The sequence below is a fragment of the Thalassophryne amazonica genome, chromosome 2 (assembly GCF_902500255.1).
Source record: "Thalassophryne amazonica chromosome 2, fThaAma1.1, whole genome shotgun sequence".
In the NCBI taxonomy this organism is placed as follows: domain Eukaryota; kingdom Metazoa; phylum Chordata; class Actinopteri; order Batrachoidiformes; family Batrachoididae; genus Thalassophryne; species Thalassophryne amazonica.
The window spans coordinates 106,587,072-106,603,078 of record NC_047104.1 but is presented as its reverse complement, the minus strand read 5'-3'; the positions used below and the strand labels follow the sequence as shown (position 1 = coordinate 106,603,078).

The window sequence follows — 16,007 nt, the reverse complement described above, 5'->3', positions numbered from 1 at the left end:
CAGTTCATGAAGTTTGACTTTATAGGAGCACTCTCCTGCTTCCTTACAGTGGAAAATTATATACCTTATGAAGCGGGTGGGTGAAGGCTGTTTGGATCCTCAACGCTGGAGAAGACATAAAAACTGCTGGAGAAAACAATAGGTGCTGTCTCTGGAGGGTAGCCAGTGTGGTGCAGTACTAAGGGGTCCTTATTTGCACATGGGCTCCCAACTCCAACCTGGAGGTGTCTCATGTAGGTGGACCAGGAACATCCTTTATTTCAATAAGGATGACAGCATTGCACTGAAGTGGCAGCACTCTCTGAGGTCTGCTGACCTAGAAGTGGGCATATAATTGTGGGTGGATGCTCCTACTTTTAGTTTGATCACTCCAGTTGGCACCATACCAACGATGTAACAGCTGCTATGGGATCCTTCCAGTGGTATCTGATATCACCAGTGTTCATGAGTGTTGTATGAGGCTCTGACTGATGCCCTCAGAGGTAGTACTCATCTGGTGTTGTGATTTCGTTGTGACCACAGGTACTGATAGGGCTGGTTACAGGACCTGCCTTTTTTAATGTCTCAGTACCCCTTGACTTTGTAAAATCTGTGGGATATTGGTTCCAGCATTCAGAGCAGCGCAGCTGAACATGCTAGTATGGCGTAGCTAAGGGGATTATTTATGTTCTTGTAGGAACATGCTGGAGATTCCTGCAGGATCTGTAGTGCCCAGTTTGTGAACTCTGACCACAGGGTTGTTGTTGCTTCCCTAAGGATGCAGTTGAAGCTCCACAGACTGCTATCTACGAGAATTAGTCTGTTGAGACTTCATGGTCAAACTGTTTTGCACATGTTTGCATGCAATCTGCACGGAGGACTTGCAAACATGGACACAACAAATGACCTGAATGGAATGTGGGAATTCTTCCACAACAAGACCCTGTAATTTGCCAGGGATGGCATTAGTACTGCCAGTGTTCACAGGAGGAGGTGTCTCATCTCAAAGGACATCCTGAATAACATCTAGTAGAGTCATATTGCATGGCAGTTCGGGGCTGTCAAAGGATCTGAGAAAGTGGTTCTGTGAGGGCAAGAAGGCAAAAATGTTTTCAACTACAAAATATTATAGTATAGTATAGTATACAAACAATAAATGTTTATTCATTCCATTGAAAGAATGAAAAAAACATTAATTATTTATGTTATTTAATGGCAAAAAAAGATCCTTGCCATTTGATATCTTATTAATTTATAAACAACATAAAAGGGACTTACATTTTGGTGTACATCACTGATGCTTTGATGTCAACAGCCAACTCGAACTTCAAATAGGAGCCCAAAATTGTTCTCAGCCAACTTGGAAAAACAGTAAGATAGTAGAAAAATAATTCTGACGATGTAGTCCGTGATGCGGTGCACTGACTTTGTGTGCTTCCAAAAAAAAAAAAAAAAAGAAAAAAAAAGAAAAAAAAAAAACTTTGTGGAATTATTCAGTCCAGTGAAAAATCAAGTCAGAAATTTGTCCAGCTTTTCATCCTAACTTCATCCTAGCAGCTCGTCATGCCTCCAGACGGCTTACAACATAGTGGATTTGTTCTTGTGTGTGTGTGTGTGTGTGTGTGTGTGTGTGTGTGTGTCAGAAGAATTTGTACCGTCAATTAGCAACTTCAAATCGTCGTCCGTCAGCAAAATAAACTCTGCCATAGCTAAACACTGCCCCCGATAGTGTGAGCATGCGTGGTGGTCGGGGCATGCAATAGCACATTTCATATAGCACCAAAATTGCATGGTAAAAAGAACTATTGCATGGTCAATGAAATACAATGACAAATGGTACGAATAATCCATGTCACGTGACATACAAGCCACCAATCAATTGACAAGGATCCTCTCAGCTGTTATATAATATTGTATGGTATAGTATAGTGAGAAAAAAGATTCTGGTCACACTATCTGTTTCGAATAAATAGTTTACATGTGTGCACTGTGGTCACAAATTAACAAGGTATAACTGTTTGACAAGGACTTAGGTTTTTTCTTTCCCACTGGCCAATGTGTTGTCATGAAAGTTAAAAGGATTGTCAGCTACAATGCCCAATTCCTTTTCTTTTGCTTCCTGTTTGCTTGGCAGCTTGCCATTGTGTACGAGGTCTATCAGAAAAGTATCCTACCTTTTTATTTTTTAAAAAAAACTATATGGATTTGAATGACGTGCGATTACACCAATCATGCTTGAACCCTCGTGCGCATGCGTGAGTTTTTTTCACGTGTGTCGGTGACGTCATTTCCCTGTGGGCAGGCCTTGAGTGAGATGTGGTCCCGCCCTCTCGGCTGAATTCCTTTGTTTCACACGCTGCTCGAGACGGCGCGCGTTGCTTCATCTAAATTTTTTCTGGACCTGTGAGGAATATCCGAGTGGACACTATTCGAGAAATTAAGCTGGTTTTCGGTGAAAAGTTTAACGGCTGATGAGAGATTATGGGGTGTTTCTGTCGATGTAAGGACTTCCCACTTAAGGGCCCCTTCACACATAACACGAGAGATGCAGAAAATGGCAGAAAATCCACGAACCAAAAACAAAATGGTGAACCATGAAACATTCCACCAACTGTCAGGGGGGACACATGGTTAGATGCACGAACACAGTGCAAGCACATGGAAAGTCGTGCACACAGCACAATTCATAATACTTAATTCCTGTTATAAAGAGCAGATTTAGCCTCCGTCTAGACGTACACCAGGAATTAATGAAATGACGTGGAGTACTGTTCTCTCATGTTTTACATGAATTACCTGATGCGCTCGAGCTGGCCGGCTCCCACCTCATGAAGAGCCAGTGTCGGAGACTGAACAGTCCCCCTAAAAATCGGACCCCCTGATGACGCGGTTCACGGCTTCAGACTGCACTCCAGTCATCATCTGTCTCAGTGACAGATATTTTAAGCTTTTGTACAACAATCATTTCCACATAAATTCAGCATTATTTCATCATAAAAGGTGGCAGAAGCGATCAGAGCGCCGCCGCTAAATGAGCTGCTAGTTGATGCGTTCACTGCGCGTCCGACATTTCAAAGCTTACGGAATTTTGCCTTGTTTCTACTTAAAACAGCCTCCTTTCTGCTTAAAACTGACATTAGAATGATTTAAGAGGTTTCACCTTGTAATCTGATGGTTAATAATCCCATTAATCTATTTGATTACTTTGGGTGAAGAGACTCCGTCTCAGACGTGATTCTGTGGTTCGAAATGATGCATGCGCAGATGCAAAAGGCGGACCGATTTTTAGGGGTGGACCGTTCGGTCTGCTTCACCGGCTCTTGCATCATGAACACATGCAGCTGTAAATGTGTTCTGCGTTTTAATTATTACAATGTGGGGAAATCCCGCAGTGACACATGCCTCATGGGGGTGTCCCATGAGGTGATTTCCTGCATGGCAGCGGTCAGCTGATGCAATATGTTTTAATTTAATTGAAAGCGAGGACAGCATGCCAATATCCGCACTTCATGCTGTAGTTATGCGACTTAATATCCTACAAGCCAGTACAGGTGTTCCTCAGCTGTGACTTGTGAACACAGATATCTGAACAGCTGCATGTCACAGGAGGACATGCCCGCCTCTGTCAGCGGACCTCATCAGACCTCACAGAACAAAAAGGATTACTCTCTGTTGCTTTCTTCTGTGATTTTAGGTTTAACTGTCACCCAGCTTCGTTTCTGCAGCTGGTGCCTCGGCAGAATTTTCAAACTGTTGAAAAATGTGAACGAATCCCAATGACAACTTCAATACGTCCGTATTCCGTTTTGTTTTCTGTCTTGACGGTTCCTCATCGTTTGTTTAGTTCCTGTACTGTCAGCGTTCCATTTGACTGTCATCCAACTTCGTCCACCCTCCCGTATCCGACGTCTTGCACAAATGTTGACGATATCTGAACAGATCAGTAACTAATGAGCCGACGAACTAAACGTGACTCATCCATGTGTGGGACAAAAAGTAACATTGTCATACAGAAACAATAGCGGCAAGAACGTCTTATCAACTACTTTAATATTTACACACGTTCCAGCCGTTCCAGCTGTTTGTGGCTGGAACGGCTGTGCGCACATGCACGTTCATCATGAATGTTTTGTTCTGATTTTGTTTAAAGCGTCAAGGTGGGCGTTTGCTTCGTTTTTTTCTTTTGTTAGTATTGGTTTTGTTTTGTTCCTTTATGCACTCTTGATTCGCAGGTTTTTCAGTGATGGGAGAAGTGAAGCATCATTTGTCCACCTTTTCTTGACAGTTTGTGACTTTTGTTCCTTTGTTCAGCTATCGCTGTGTGCCGTGTGACCGGGCCCTAAGATTCAGGCTTCAATGACTTCCTGGACTAAGCCATCAGACGTGTATATGTATGTGATAAAAGTGTTCAGTATACAGCTGGAATGAATTTATGTCAGATTTTAAGTTTGTGCTGCTTGTAATATGAGGGAACAACAGCTGCAACATTTTGTCCATGTGGCAGACTTTCTTCAGCATAATTGAGCACACAGGTGCCTCATCGCTGAGGAACTTGGCAACTGGGAAAGGCCAAAGGGGGCAACCTCATTTCACCTTGTTGTGCAGATAGGTGAGAAATTTTGGGAGATGGGGGTGTTAGATGACCCAGGGTGGTTCCATAGTGTAGTGCAGAGGTCACCAGTCCTGCTCCTGGGGATCACCTCCCAATCATATCTCCACCCACTACTAATGAACTAAATCAGGTGTGCTCAGAAAATCACATGCTGGGAAACACCAGACTTGATTAATCAGCTGTGGTTGCAGCATATGCACATAGAAAACATGCAGGACAGGAGATCTCCAGGAGACGTAGTGCATGCACTCAGACCTGACCTGTTCTGTCTTACATGACAATCTGTGTGTACTTTGTACTGGAGTAATTCAACCCAAATCTCAATTTTTGGAAAACTAATTTCCACTTCAGAAAAAAATCCCCACATTAATTACCTTATATATGAAATGAAGGTGTGTCCTGACTGTCCTTTGCCTGTCATCCAATGCATATCCAGCTCTCTAGATTACTGAAAATTCTTCAAGGTCTCTGATTTTAAGTACATATAGTGCAGTCCAAAAATCGTAGATGTGATTTAAAAAAGGCACAAGTTAACAAAAGACATATCAAAAAAAAAAAAAAAAAAAAAAAAAATTATAATAATAAATTAATAAACAATGTCAAATGTATATGTGTTGTCTTTAATTCTGATGTGTGCCATTATTACGGTAAACAAGTAATAATTGTGGATTAATTGCTGTATCTTGTATGAGGTAATCGGAGTGTAAAGGTAATTTCATTGTTGCTGCACTCATGTAATGACAATGACAATAAATCTCATCTCTCTCATCTCTCAGTAATAATAATAATAATAATAATAATAATAATAATAATAATAATAATAATAATAATAATAATAATAATAATAATGATAATAATAATAATAATAACAACACTGGTCAACACGATTTTTCATGCATGGAGTTTTTTAATGGATTTTGGGTAATTTGTGGGCGCTGAATCTGGTGTTAGTTCTTGCCATTCACATCACATTTTTGAGATATGAAAACACATTACTCATATCAAGCTGCAGTTTCTCACACCTCTTCAGTGCCATAAACAGTATTACGGCTTTTGTTCACATTTTGTGAACCTGGTTTAAAAACTCTGCTTTTGAAGCTGCTTTTAGTGATTAGTGAATGAGTAACTTTTGCATCATCCATCAATATGGAACATGCAGATTGCAAAAAAACACGATGTGATAGAGGAAATCTGAGCTGAGATTTGGATTCAGCACCCCAAAATTACCCTAAATCAGTTCTCAAAGTCCATGCAAAAAAAAAAAAAATTGTTGACCAGTGTAATAAATACTGAAGTCTGGTGTCTTTATTTGTAATTCTGGATTTTACAAGAACACTATATTAATCAGTTCATTATTCACTGATTATTATTATTTGTTGTCTTTATAGAATTGTGCATTGAGCTGTAAACTATAAAGCAAACAGGGTTTTTGTTGAATTTTTTAAAGGTCATTTACAATCTTTTGTAAAATAGAGAAAATGCAATCTCACATTTTTTCCCCACAAAATTTAAGAATATAAAATTTTATATAAATTAAACAAAAAAGGCTTGGGAGCTAAAGACTGTACCCGGTGAATGACACTGGATTTGAAAAGTGCGGTCGTTTTCATTTCTGTAGCTGTAATGACACCAACAAATTCACAGTCATGAGTGTAAACTGTTTTTTTTTTTTTAACATGGTGTTAAATGTGCTTCATTAACTGCTGGGAATAAAAGGTAAAATGGAGTGAGACTGAGAGGATGGAAGATTTGGAGGGTGGGTGGGTGGGGAGTTAGGGAGTAAGCAACCAAGAGACAAGAAAGTTAAAAACAGAGAAGCGAAAAGGGTGTAAGGAGAGGAACGGGAGTGCTGCCTGTGCTGATTACCTGACTCCTGTGCAGTGCCATGTGTCTGTGTGGGCTGTGCCCTGAACCCGTGCCAGCTGATTAACCCAGCACTGCTCCACTCCCCTCGAGCACTCTCCACTGTCTCTGCCACACCGCATAATCATCCAACGCAGGGCTGGGAGGCGCGGTGTACGCCGGCCGGTCGTGCCACCCTGGCTTGGTACCAGACCACCCTACACACAACTGCAACTCTGCCGAGAGCTCGACATGCCACGCAGGGATGAGAAATTGGCACTGTCAACATTCCTGCCTGGTTTACAGCGTTCCTGAGTTTTTTATTTAGGATTGTCTGTGGCTCTCTGGAGCCAGAGCCAGACACGGCTCTATCATTTTGCCCTCTGTTATCACACAGTTGTTGATTAAAGCTTGTTTTTTTTTTTTTGGACGAGCAGCATGTGTTGGGTGTTTGTTCTATTCACATTAGTTACGAGGGCCGGTTAGCCGCTGCTTAAATAAGTGATAACTGTTCCCCCGTTAAAATCTGCAAGTCCTTCTGCTTTTTTAGACCCCACAAATCGTAATTAACCCGTCCTTCTGTTGGACACAACCCTCAACCGCGGCCTGCGTGCTCCCGTGTGCACAGTCTCCTCTCTCTCTCTCTCTCTCTCCTGAAAACTCACTCCCATTCTTCTCCCCATTTCCTCCACGTCTGTCTGCGAGCAGAGGGAGCACTCAGGCTCGTTAGTTAAATACTAAACCATACACAGGTGGGACTGAAAAACAATAACAGCTTGAGACAGGACACAGATTTACGGCGGCTCAAGGCACTCAGCTGAGAATAGTTCTCCACTCGAAAATGAACAAATTACACAGCAGTCACACGAACACAAATGCACACTCAAAAGCAATTTGAGAAATTACAGTTGGGAGACCTCTCCGTTTCGTCTCTGCAGATGAAAAGTAAAACACATTATGGATATGCCCTATGAAAGCGTACCTAATCATTTCATTTCAAATTTTCACTTGCCGTACAGATACACCAGCTGCCGTATGAAATCCAGAGTGCAGTTATTTGAAATAGCCAAACCAGTCTGAGCTGCAAAAACCTGCAATCAATGAATGTGAAATAATAAAAAGAAGAAGAAGAAAAAAAAAAAGACTCAATGGAGCCCTGACAGAGCACAGAAATATTCTCGTCATTAAATATGAATCCCATCCCCTGTCGCTGCCCCTCCCGACATTTGTTTTCTTACAGGAATCTGACAGCAATAAAGTATGTTCTCTGTATTCCTTCCGGAACAATTCCACTTCTCCACACAAGCCTGAGGAGGGGGCCCGGGAGCGAAGTGACCTGCTGAGCGGATCTGCATTTGGAACTCCTGAGCGTCGCAAAGGAAGCCTGGCGGATGTGGTGGACACGCTGAAGCAGAAGAAGCTCGAGGAGATGACAAAGACAGAGCAAGACGGTATGAATCTTCCTTCTGTCTCCTAAAATGCTCCCGTATTCTTCAGTAGAAGTGAAACTTTCGGGACAAAAGCCTTCTTTGCTGAGGATGTTCTTCTTTTGATGTCGTTTGAGTAACATAATGTTGTCTTTTGTAATTCTTCACCCATGATTGGTCACTGTCTCACGTGAATACTGTTAAGCTAGCCTGCTAGCAGTAGCATTACCAAATCAACAGTGACTGCCCCCCCTTTTTTTTTTTCTTCCAGAAAACCTATTACTTATAAGACCCTGTAATTAGAAAATCAGTTGGGTTTCAGTAAAAAAAAAACAAACTCTGCCAGGCCTTGTGACTACGGGGCCTTCTGAAAACAGGGAAGACCCCAAAACAGCGGTTAGCAAAGATGCTAAGCTAATATACTATCAACATCATCACTAAATTTTTTATTTAAAAATCATATTAAGGTACAACCACTTCTAACAATGTCTGTCTGCCATCTCTAAACTTTTCTCTCCGCCACCTTTCGTGGTTTTGTTCAGTAATGTTCTTTTTGGCATCACAAATCATTGGAACAGATCAACTCTTTGCTACTCCTTGGAACTGCGTAGCATGGACTTCCACTCTACTGGACTGTGTTGTCTTTTTGCCTTTGGAAGCAAGCAGCCACCTTAAAGCAGTCAAATTTTCCAAAATCTATTTGATCTACCTAGTATGGGTTGCCGTGGAGCCTGGCGAAGTGGCCAATCTGAAGGCAAGAAGTCGTACTTTTGCGACTGGCTCTCTGATGAAAACAAGGTCGGGCTGCATTGTCTATTGAAATCAGCTGGTTTTGTTTTGTCTTTAACAGCCAGCTGACGGCTCTCACTGCCTGGAACGATGAGATTTATACACCAAGCTGACCTGAAATGAGCCATTGTACATTAAATTGACTTTACTGACGAGTCTGAAACCTTTAGTGACCAAATTACATGTATTTGTATTGAGCTCTGCAATGTTTTCATTGGCCAAAAATGGCCACCAGAGGGCGCTCAGTGTAAAGTCAGCAGCAACCCATAGCTTAACCCCTAACCCTGGGCTAGCATACAAAATAAGTAGCTCAGTGGATAGGAGTTGGGCTACCAATGTGTGGACCTGGGTTTGTTTTCTGGTCGTGTACTCGTCCATGTTCTTGCATAAGACACTTCATCTGCATTATTCCATTCCACCCAGCTCTTAATAGATACTGGTCCTGGCTGTGCAGGTAACCTGTGATGGACTGGGGTCTCATCCAGGGGAAGCTGTATACTCTCATCTGCTTTACATGCTGGTATTTGGTGTTAAACAGCAGTACCAATGGGCCAACATGGGATGTAGATTTTCTTAGTTAAATACAGTATGTAGTTAGGGTTTCATAGGCACATAACAACCACAAATTCCCATAATTCTATAATTGTGCATGCAGATATTCCCCCACTTTAAGCAAAACGTAGACCTGAAACAGCTTGTGTCAGACTTCTGTGATATATGTTCAGAAATCCATAACTGGGCTCCTGTTTGCTGAGAGGACTAGACAGTGAGCTGGTCTGCTCTCTGAGGGACACATGGTTTCTTTTTGGATACGTCCCTTGATGGTGGAGAGGGCGTGGCAAGCAACAGCTGGTTTCCACCAAGCACAGAAGCACTGTTTTATAAAAATGTAGAAATGCAATTTCTTTATGTTTTTGAAAAATGCATCGTCACAAGTGTTCCTCCCAGACTTTTGACAGTTATCTGTTTTTCAGACATAGCTAGCTGAAAAGATGTATAATATGACCCCTTTAAATCTGTGTGATCTTTCCTAATTTTCCCCTTTCATTTTCCCAATTTCTAGCTTCTGCTCGTCTGTTCCCCTTTTTTCTTTGTTCTATAGAGGCACAAGCTGGGAAGACTGATGTTACACTGTTTCCAGTTTGTTCTGAATCATGTCCAGTGTGACAAAGACTGTGTGGCAGTGCACCTCAGCATAAGTGTGGTCCACCTCTGTGCCAAGGCAAACTCACTCACTATAAAACTCATAGTGCTGACATGACGCCAGGAACATTACCTCTTTATTTTGCTATAAAGTACACTTTTCACTCAGTGAAGTCTTTCATCAAAGTTTGCTATCCACAAACAACTTCTCATGGATTAGAAAGGTTTCCCTAATTGATTCATCCTATTGAACACATGAGGAATACGCCGCATATTAACAACATAAAAGTGTACCAAAACAAACATTTTCAACAGTAAGACTTTTTGTCATATGGTTGTTGCCCCTCATATTAGCCTGCTCAATGTTCCAAGTCTCCCTCCCACAGCCTCAAGTCTATCAAGAGTAGGACAGAGAAAACAAATATTTGAAAGAGCTGCTGAAACACATCCCCCTTCTTAATTAGGGCTTTCATAATATAACTACATCTAATCAAATCTTAAAACCCTGTGGGACTGCATGTGTCTCATTTAGTGTCTGGGGAGCTCTTAGCTTAAGCACTTCATCACAAGAGTAAATTAGACCTCTGTTAGCCTATAAACAGTTTACCACTTCTTTTTTAAGTATTTGTTTTGTGATCTTTTGTATACAGGAGTTTCAGTATCTTTAGATAATTATTTTCACCCTTTTTCGATTTGAGGTTTGTTTTTCTGGCACCATGTAAAATGCAGGATAACAAATTGCATTCATATGAAAAGTTATTATTGTTTGGAATGATAATAGCTGAGTAAAAAGGTTGGATGAATGAGTTGATTATTAAATTAACTGAAGGAAAAATATTGAAAAATATCCATATGCTTCTATAACAAAATGCCTTGTTCTTTTGGGGGTGGGTGTTGGGGCTCTTGCCAATTAAAGTTGAAAGATATTTTATCTTTTACTATGTGGGCAGCATGGTGGCTTTGCAGTTTGCACTGGTATCTCACAGCAAGAAGGTCATGGGATCGCTTCCCACCCTTTCTGTGTGGAGTTTGCATGTTCTCCCTGTGTCTGTGTGGGTTTCCTCTGGGCACTCCGGTTTCCTCCCACAATCACAATCATGCTTATTTATGATCTGCTCCTTTCTCTGCCCCTGACAGAGACAGCATCTCTGCATCTGGAGTTGGTCCCTGTGTTCATGTACTGTGTTTGGATGGACATGGACTAACAACTGTGATGCGTGTGTGTCTGTTTGCTGTCATCATGTGGACATAAATAAAAACATATATCACTTATATCACTGTGGTGACAGGCTGCAGCGAGCACGTGCACGTTGCAGCCCATTGACAGGCTGCCCCCAGGTTGAAATGGACCGTCAGATCATAACATGCAGCGGGCGATCTGACTTTCACGTCACCCACGTGAGCTCTGTTCCACATGACGCGGTATCAGTCCTGCGGTGCACCATCCACAAGACACGCCTGTTGGGCAGGACACGTGCACGGGCCGGCTGGACATGTGCCAGCAGATGTGGACATGATGAGAGGGAACTGCTTCTCATTCATGTCATTTCATGACTGTACATCTGTGACCATGGGTCATCTACAGAGGAACAGATGGATCATATTTGTATTGCCCGCTTAATAAGAGGGACTCAATAAAATGTGTTTTTTATATGGTGTGTGGTATTATTTTTTAAAATACATCCATGTCCTTCCTGATATCAGCCATTTTCCTGCACCTTTCACAGGACAGCGATGGCAGCTCACTGGTAAAGTTTCTCACTGGCAACCAGAGCTTTTGGAAATTGCAGGTTCGAATCCCATGGATGACGTTTTTTTTTTTTATTTTCACAGCAGCTGCGCGATGTGGTTACACATCCACTGCTGCTGGCACTGTGTTCCCATGTACACGAACCGTCACACCGGCATCGTGCATGCCTACCCGTCGGTGCAATGTTTCACACTATGTGTGAAGAGACCCTAATATTGGCTGTGCTCGTGCATCAGCCCACCCCCTCTTCAGGGGACAAATATGCTATTTAGAATACATTTATGTTTTATTATAGTGTCGTATATTTATGTATTAAGTATTTTGTCATGTTTCAAGTTGATTTTCAAGGCAAACCTGTCAGTGCTCTCTTTGGTGATGGTGGCATTATGGTAATGAGACCCAGCTGGTATGGGCTCAGTCTTGGAGTACTTTAAACGGTCAAGTGCATCTTGTAGTCCAGGGGCGTATGTTAGCACAGGGAGTAAAGGGGGCTTCAGAGGGCCATCCAGCTGTTTTAATCCACTGTTAATAATAGATATTTGGTCTGCCTCATGCACTGTGTACCATCACTACCAAAATAAACTCAAGACAAGAGACAAGAGGCTTATAAGGTTCACTATAGTACCTCCAAGATGCAGGAACTCAGAGATTCTCGGGGCTGGAGAGCACTTGAGGAAGTCTCATCAGTATCAGTGATGATCAGCGATTACTGTCAGTTGAAGGAAGGGGGATTTTTAGAAAACGCCAAAGATAATCCATCAGAAATCTGTCAGCAGTCACAGTTGTACTGTAAGTCTATTTCGAGTGAGTTGTAGAAACAGATAAGCACAGGATTACCCTGTTAACGAACAAACATCAAGCCATTTGTTGTCTTAATAACATTGTTAATGTGGTAAAACCAACAGATGAGCTTAATATGTCGCTTATTTGAGCATGACAACTGTTGTGTCTAATTCTACCGCTTTGGTTTCTGCCTGGTTGGGATCACTGATGTCTTCAAAGACTATTAACCATCTGCTGCCATTCTTCTCTGGGCTTATGTTTATTGACCTGATGGACTAATGATTAAAGGAAAGACGTCAAAGGGAGGGAACTAAAAACCTCACTGTTCATATATCTAATGCACTGCAGGGATATTATAATGGTGAGTAGGAATTACAGTCGGTCATGTTTGTGAATCACTCTCGTTGACTGTTAAGTGAGTCCTGAGTTGAAACATGATCAACTATCTTTTTCTGTTTACCACGAAATGTAAAAATGCATTTTGCACATTTCAACAAGGTGTAACTAAGGAGTCATGTGAATTCCAATTAAAAAAAAAAATTACTATATTCACATCCACTCGAGGCTTGAATTTGTATAGCTTTTCTTTTTCATACTGCATTATTACTTCCTCTTTATATGTTAAAAATATGTTTTTGTCAGCTACAGTTTGGTTTTGAGTCCTAATTTACCAATAGTTTTACACTTGTACAGAGCATGATCAATTTTAACAATTATCATCATCATCATCATCATCACCATCATCATCATCCAATTCAACTGGAGATTCTTACTGGACCTGACATTAAAGAAGTCATATTATACACCTTCTAAGCAAGCTAACAGGTATTTTCAAAACCAACATTAAAATCTGTAGCCTAGACACTGAGGAAACATGTAAAAATACCAAGGATCAAGGATCAAGGAAATTTTATTGTCATATGCACAGAACAGAAGAACTTTCCTGCACAATGAAATGTGGCTACTGCATTTAACCCATCCTATTTGCCAGTAGGATCAGAGGTCGCCATTAGGCGCCCGGGGACCAGCTCCAGATGTACATCCCTGCCTTACAGATGACAAATGACCTGTTTCTGTGCCTTTCACTTTAAATAGAAAGGAGCTGTTGCTCACTTGAGCTCATCACCCAAAAAATGAGCTATTTCAAGAAAACTTTTCTTCCAGCAGGGTATTTTCTCTATATGCAAACTTAGACTTGCAGAAATGTCAGCATTTTTTACAAGAAACTCCAACCAATGCAATTCAACTCAGTTTACTAACAAAGTGCCAACTCATAACATACGTTACCTCAAAGTGCCATACACGCGTAAGGTCACCCCAAGAGCAAGTGCATCTCTATTATGAAAGGCATCAAAATATCATAAAATATAGTCTTTCTTGGGCAGCACGGTGGCTTAGTGGTTAGCCCTGTTGCCTCACAGCGAGAAGGCGTGTTCTGCCCATGTTTGCATGGGTTCCCTCCAGTTGCTTCAGCTTCCTCCCACATCCAAAGATATGCGAGTTAGGTGAACTGGAGACATTTAATTGTCCATAGGTGTGCGTGTGGGTGTGAATGTGTTTGTTTGTCTATATGTGGCCCTGCGACACACTGGCGTCCTGTCCTGGGTGTACCCCGTCTTGCGCTGTATGACTGCTGGGATAGGCTCCAGCCCCCCGCGACCCTTAATTGGACTAAGCGGTTGAAGATGAATGTGAGTGTGTGTGTGTGTATAGTCTCTCTTGTGAATTTTGTTTCATGAGAAAATGAATAAATTACTAGATGATTACTACAGCAGCATATCTTCATATACAAAGAATTCTTCACCAGTTTCTGTCATTGATCAAGATGTGGTCGACAGGTGAACAATAGATTCTTAGTTACTAATACCACTATTCCCATTCCTTCCCGTTTCATCCCCAATAGCAAATTGGGGTGCGTTTTGAAGCATCACAGTAACTCTTGATCCATCTTTTGTCAATGTTGAACAGACCTGGCATACGCAGTAGTTACAGCCATCATCGGCACCAGTTTTGTGAAATTTTTGAGCTGTTCAGAAATTTAATCCCGATTTGCCAAATTGGCATCACTACGCAGTCACTTCTGGGTGTTCAGTCATGTTCAGATATCTTTAAAGAGGGTAGTCCTAGTGAGTATACTTCTTTGATTGTATTCCATCGGAGGTAAAAGCAGCGTTTGTTGAGGTTCTGACTGAGAACGCAACCGACCGCAGCTTTACTTTCGTTTTTGAGCGGGTTGCCAGGTATGCAGTTAATAAGCCAGTCAGTTGCCAGGTTTGCACTTTATAAGCCAGCCTGATGGGAGGCATATCGGAGTAAGCCGTTTCATCCCGTTTTTGCACTTTTCTGGATCGTAGGGGATCGTAATAGAACAGTATCCTGTGGAATAGGGGTGTTAGCTACCCATCTTCATCCTCTCATCTCTCTATATTTGTACTCTTTCACCCTCTCCATCGTTCCACCCTTCCTCTCCATTTCTGGTCCTTAAAGTGCTTTAAGTGCTTGTGACTGTGCTAATGAATGAAAATGTCCTCCCAGCAGCGAGCGCTACATTTAGCTGAATAGTCACCTTTGCTGTAAAAGCTCTATTAGGCCCGGTTGCCAGCAGGGCTAACGATTGTGCCCCATGTTTATTTACTAGGTATTGTAAATGCATTATTTATGGATAAGTCTCCAGACAGCACTTGTCAAGAGTTAAAAATGTCAGTATAATGTATTAAGGGAAAAAGAAAAATAGCCACCATTATAAAAGCCCAAGGTGACCTTGATTTGATTCACATGCAATTAGAACAGTTTTATATAATGCACTAAAGTATGAATCAATACCAAGCAAGTCAACAGAGAAATACTTTGTGTATTGAGCCTTTATGATTGTCCCCAAGACAAGGACGGTTAATTTTGTTGTAGGTTCCTTAGGTAGCTTTTATGGGGCTTCCTTTAGACCCATGACATATTTGTTCAGTGCTTGCTGAGACAATAATCACTGCAATTATGTTTCATCTGATAATTTTGACAACCTGATTGTTCTACAGCTGTGGCTATAAGAACATACTACATACTGTGAATCAGCTGTGACTCTGTTCTCTTGATCGCCTTGAGGAAATGTTGCTAGAAATGCTGGCTTATTGGTGTCGGATGACACCCAGCACCACGCAGTCAATATTTCTAATGATGTGCATGTGTAAAAACCGTACATACACCTTTTCCACAAAAACATGATGACTCTAAAGGGTTCACTGGCTTCTTTGGCATTGAAGAGTGGAACAAAGATGGATTTAAATAAAAGAAAACAGTCCATGTCTTAGCTCATGTCTCCCATGTGCCTTCCAGCAAACTCTAGCTGATGTTACACATCTTCTTTTGTAGAAAATCAAAGGACCATGTTCTCTCTCTCTCTCTCTCTCTCTCTCTCTCTCTCTCTCTCTCTCTCTCTCTCTCTCTCTCTCTCTCTCTCTCTCTCTCTCTCTGTCTCACACACACACACACACACACACACACACACACACACACACACACACACACACACACACACACACACACAGGTACATTAACATGTACAATTAACCTCTCACAAATTAAATGAAGTATTGATTTAATGTAAATGTAAAATGTATGTGTGTACACACTACATTTTATCAGCTGTATTATCATTATTATTAATACTATTATTATTTTTTTATTATTG

General features: G+C 41.5%; 1 protein-coding gene across 5 annotated transcripts in view; it reads left to right on the top strand.

Annotated features, from left to right (window-relative positions):
• The window catches only part of sox6 (SRY-box transcription factor 6), a 419,745-nt gene that overhangs the window by 159,973 nt on the left and 243,765 nt on the right, over positions 1-16,007 (top strand). For all 5 annotated transcript variants that reach the window (XM_034191205.1, XM_034191199.1, XM_034191191.1 and 2 more), the window contains one exon: positions 7,674-7,884. In XM_034191205.1, the coding sequence (XP_034047096.1) occupies positions 7,674-7,884 (211 nt within the window). The remainder of the gene's footprint in view (positions 1-7,673; positions 7,885-16,007) is intronic.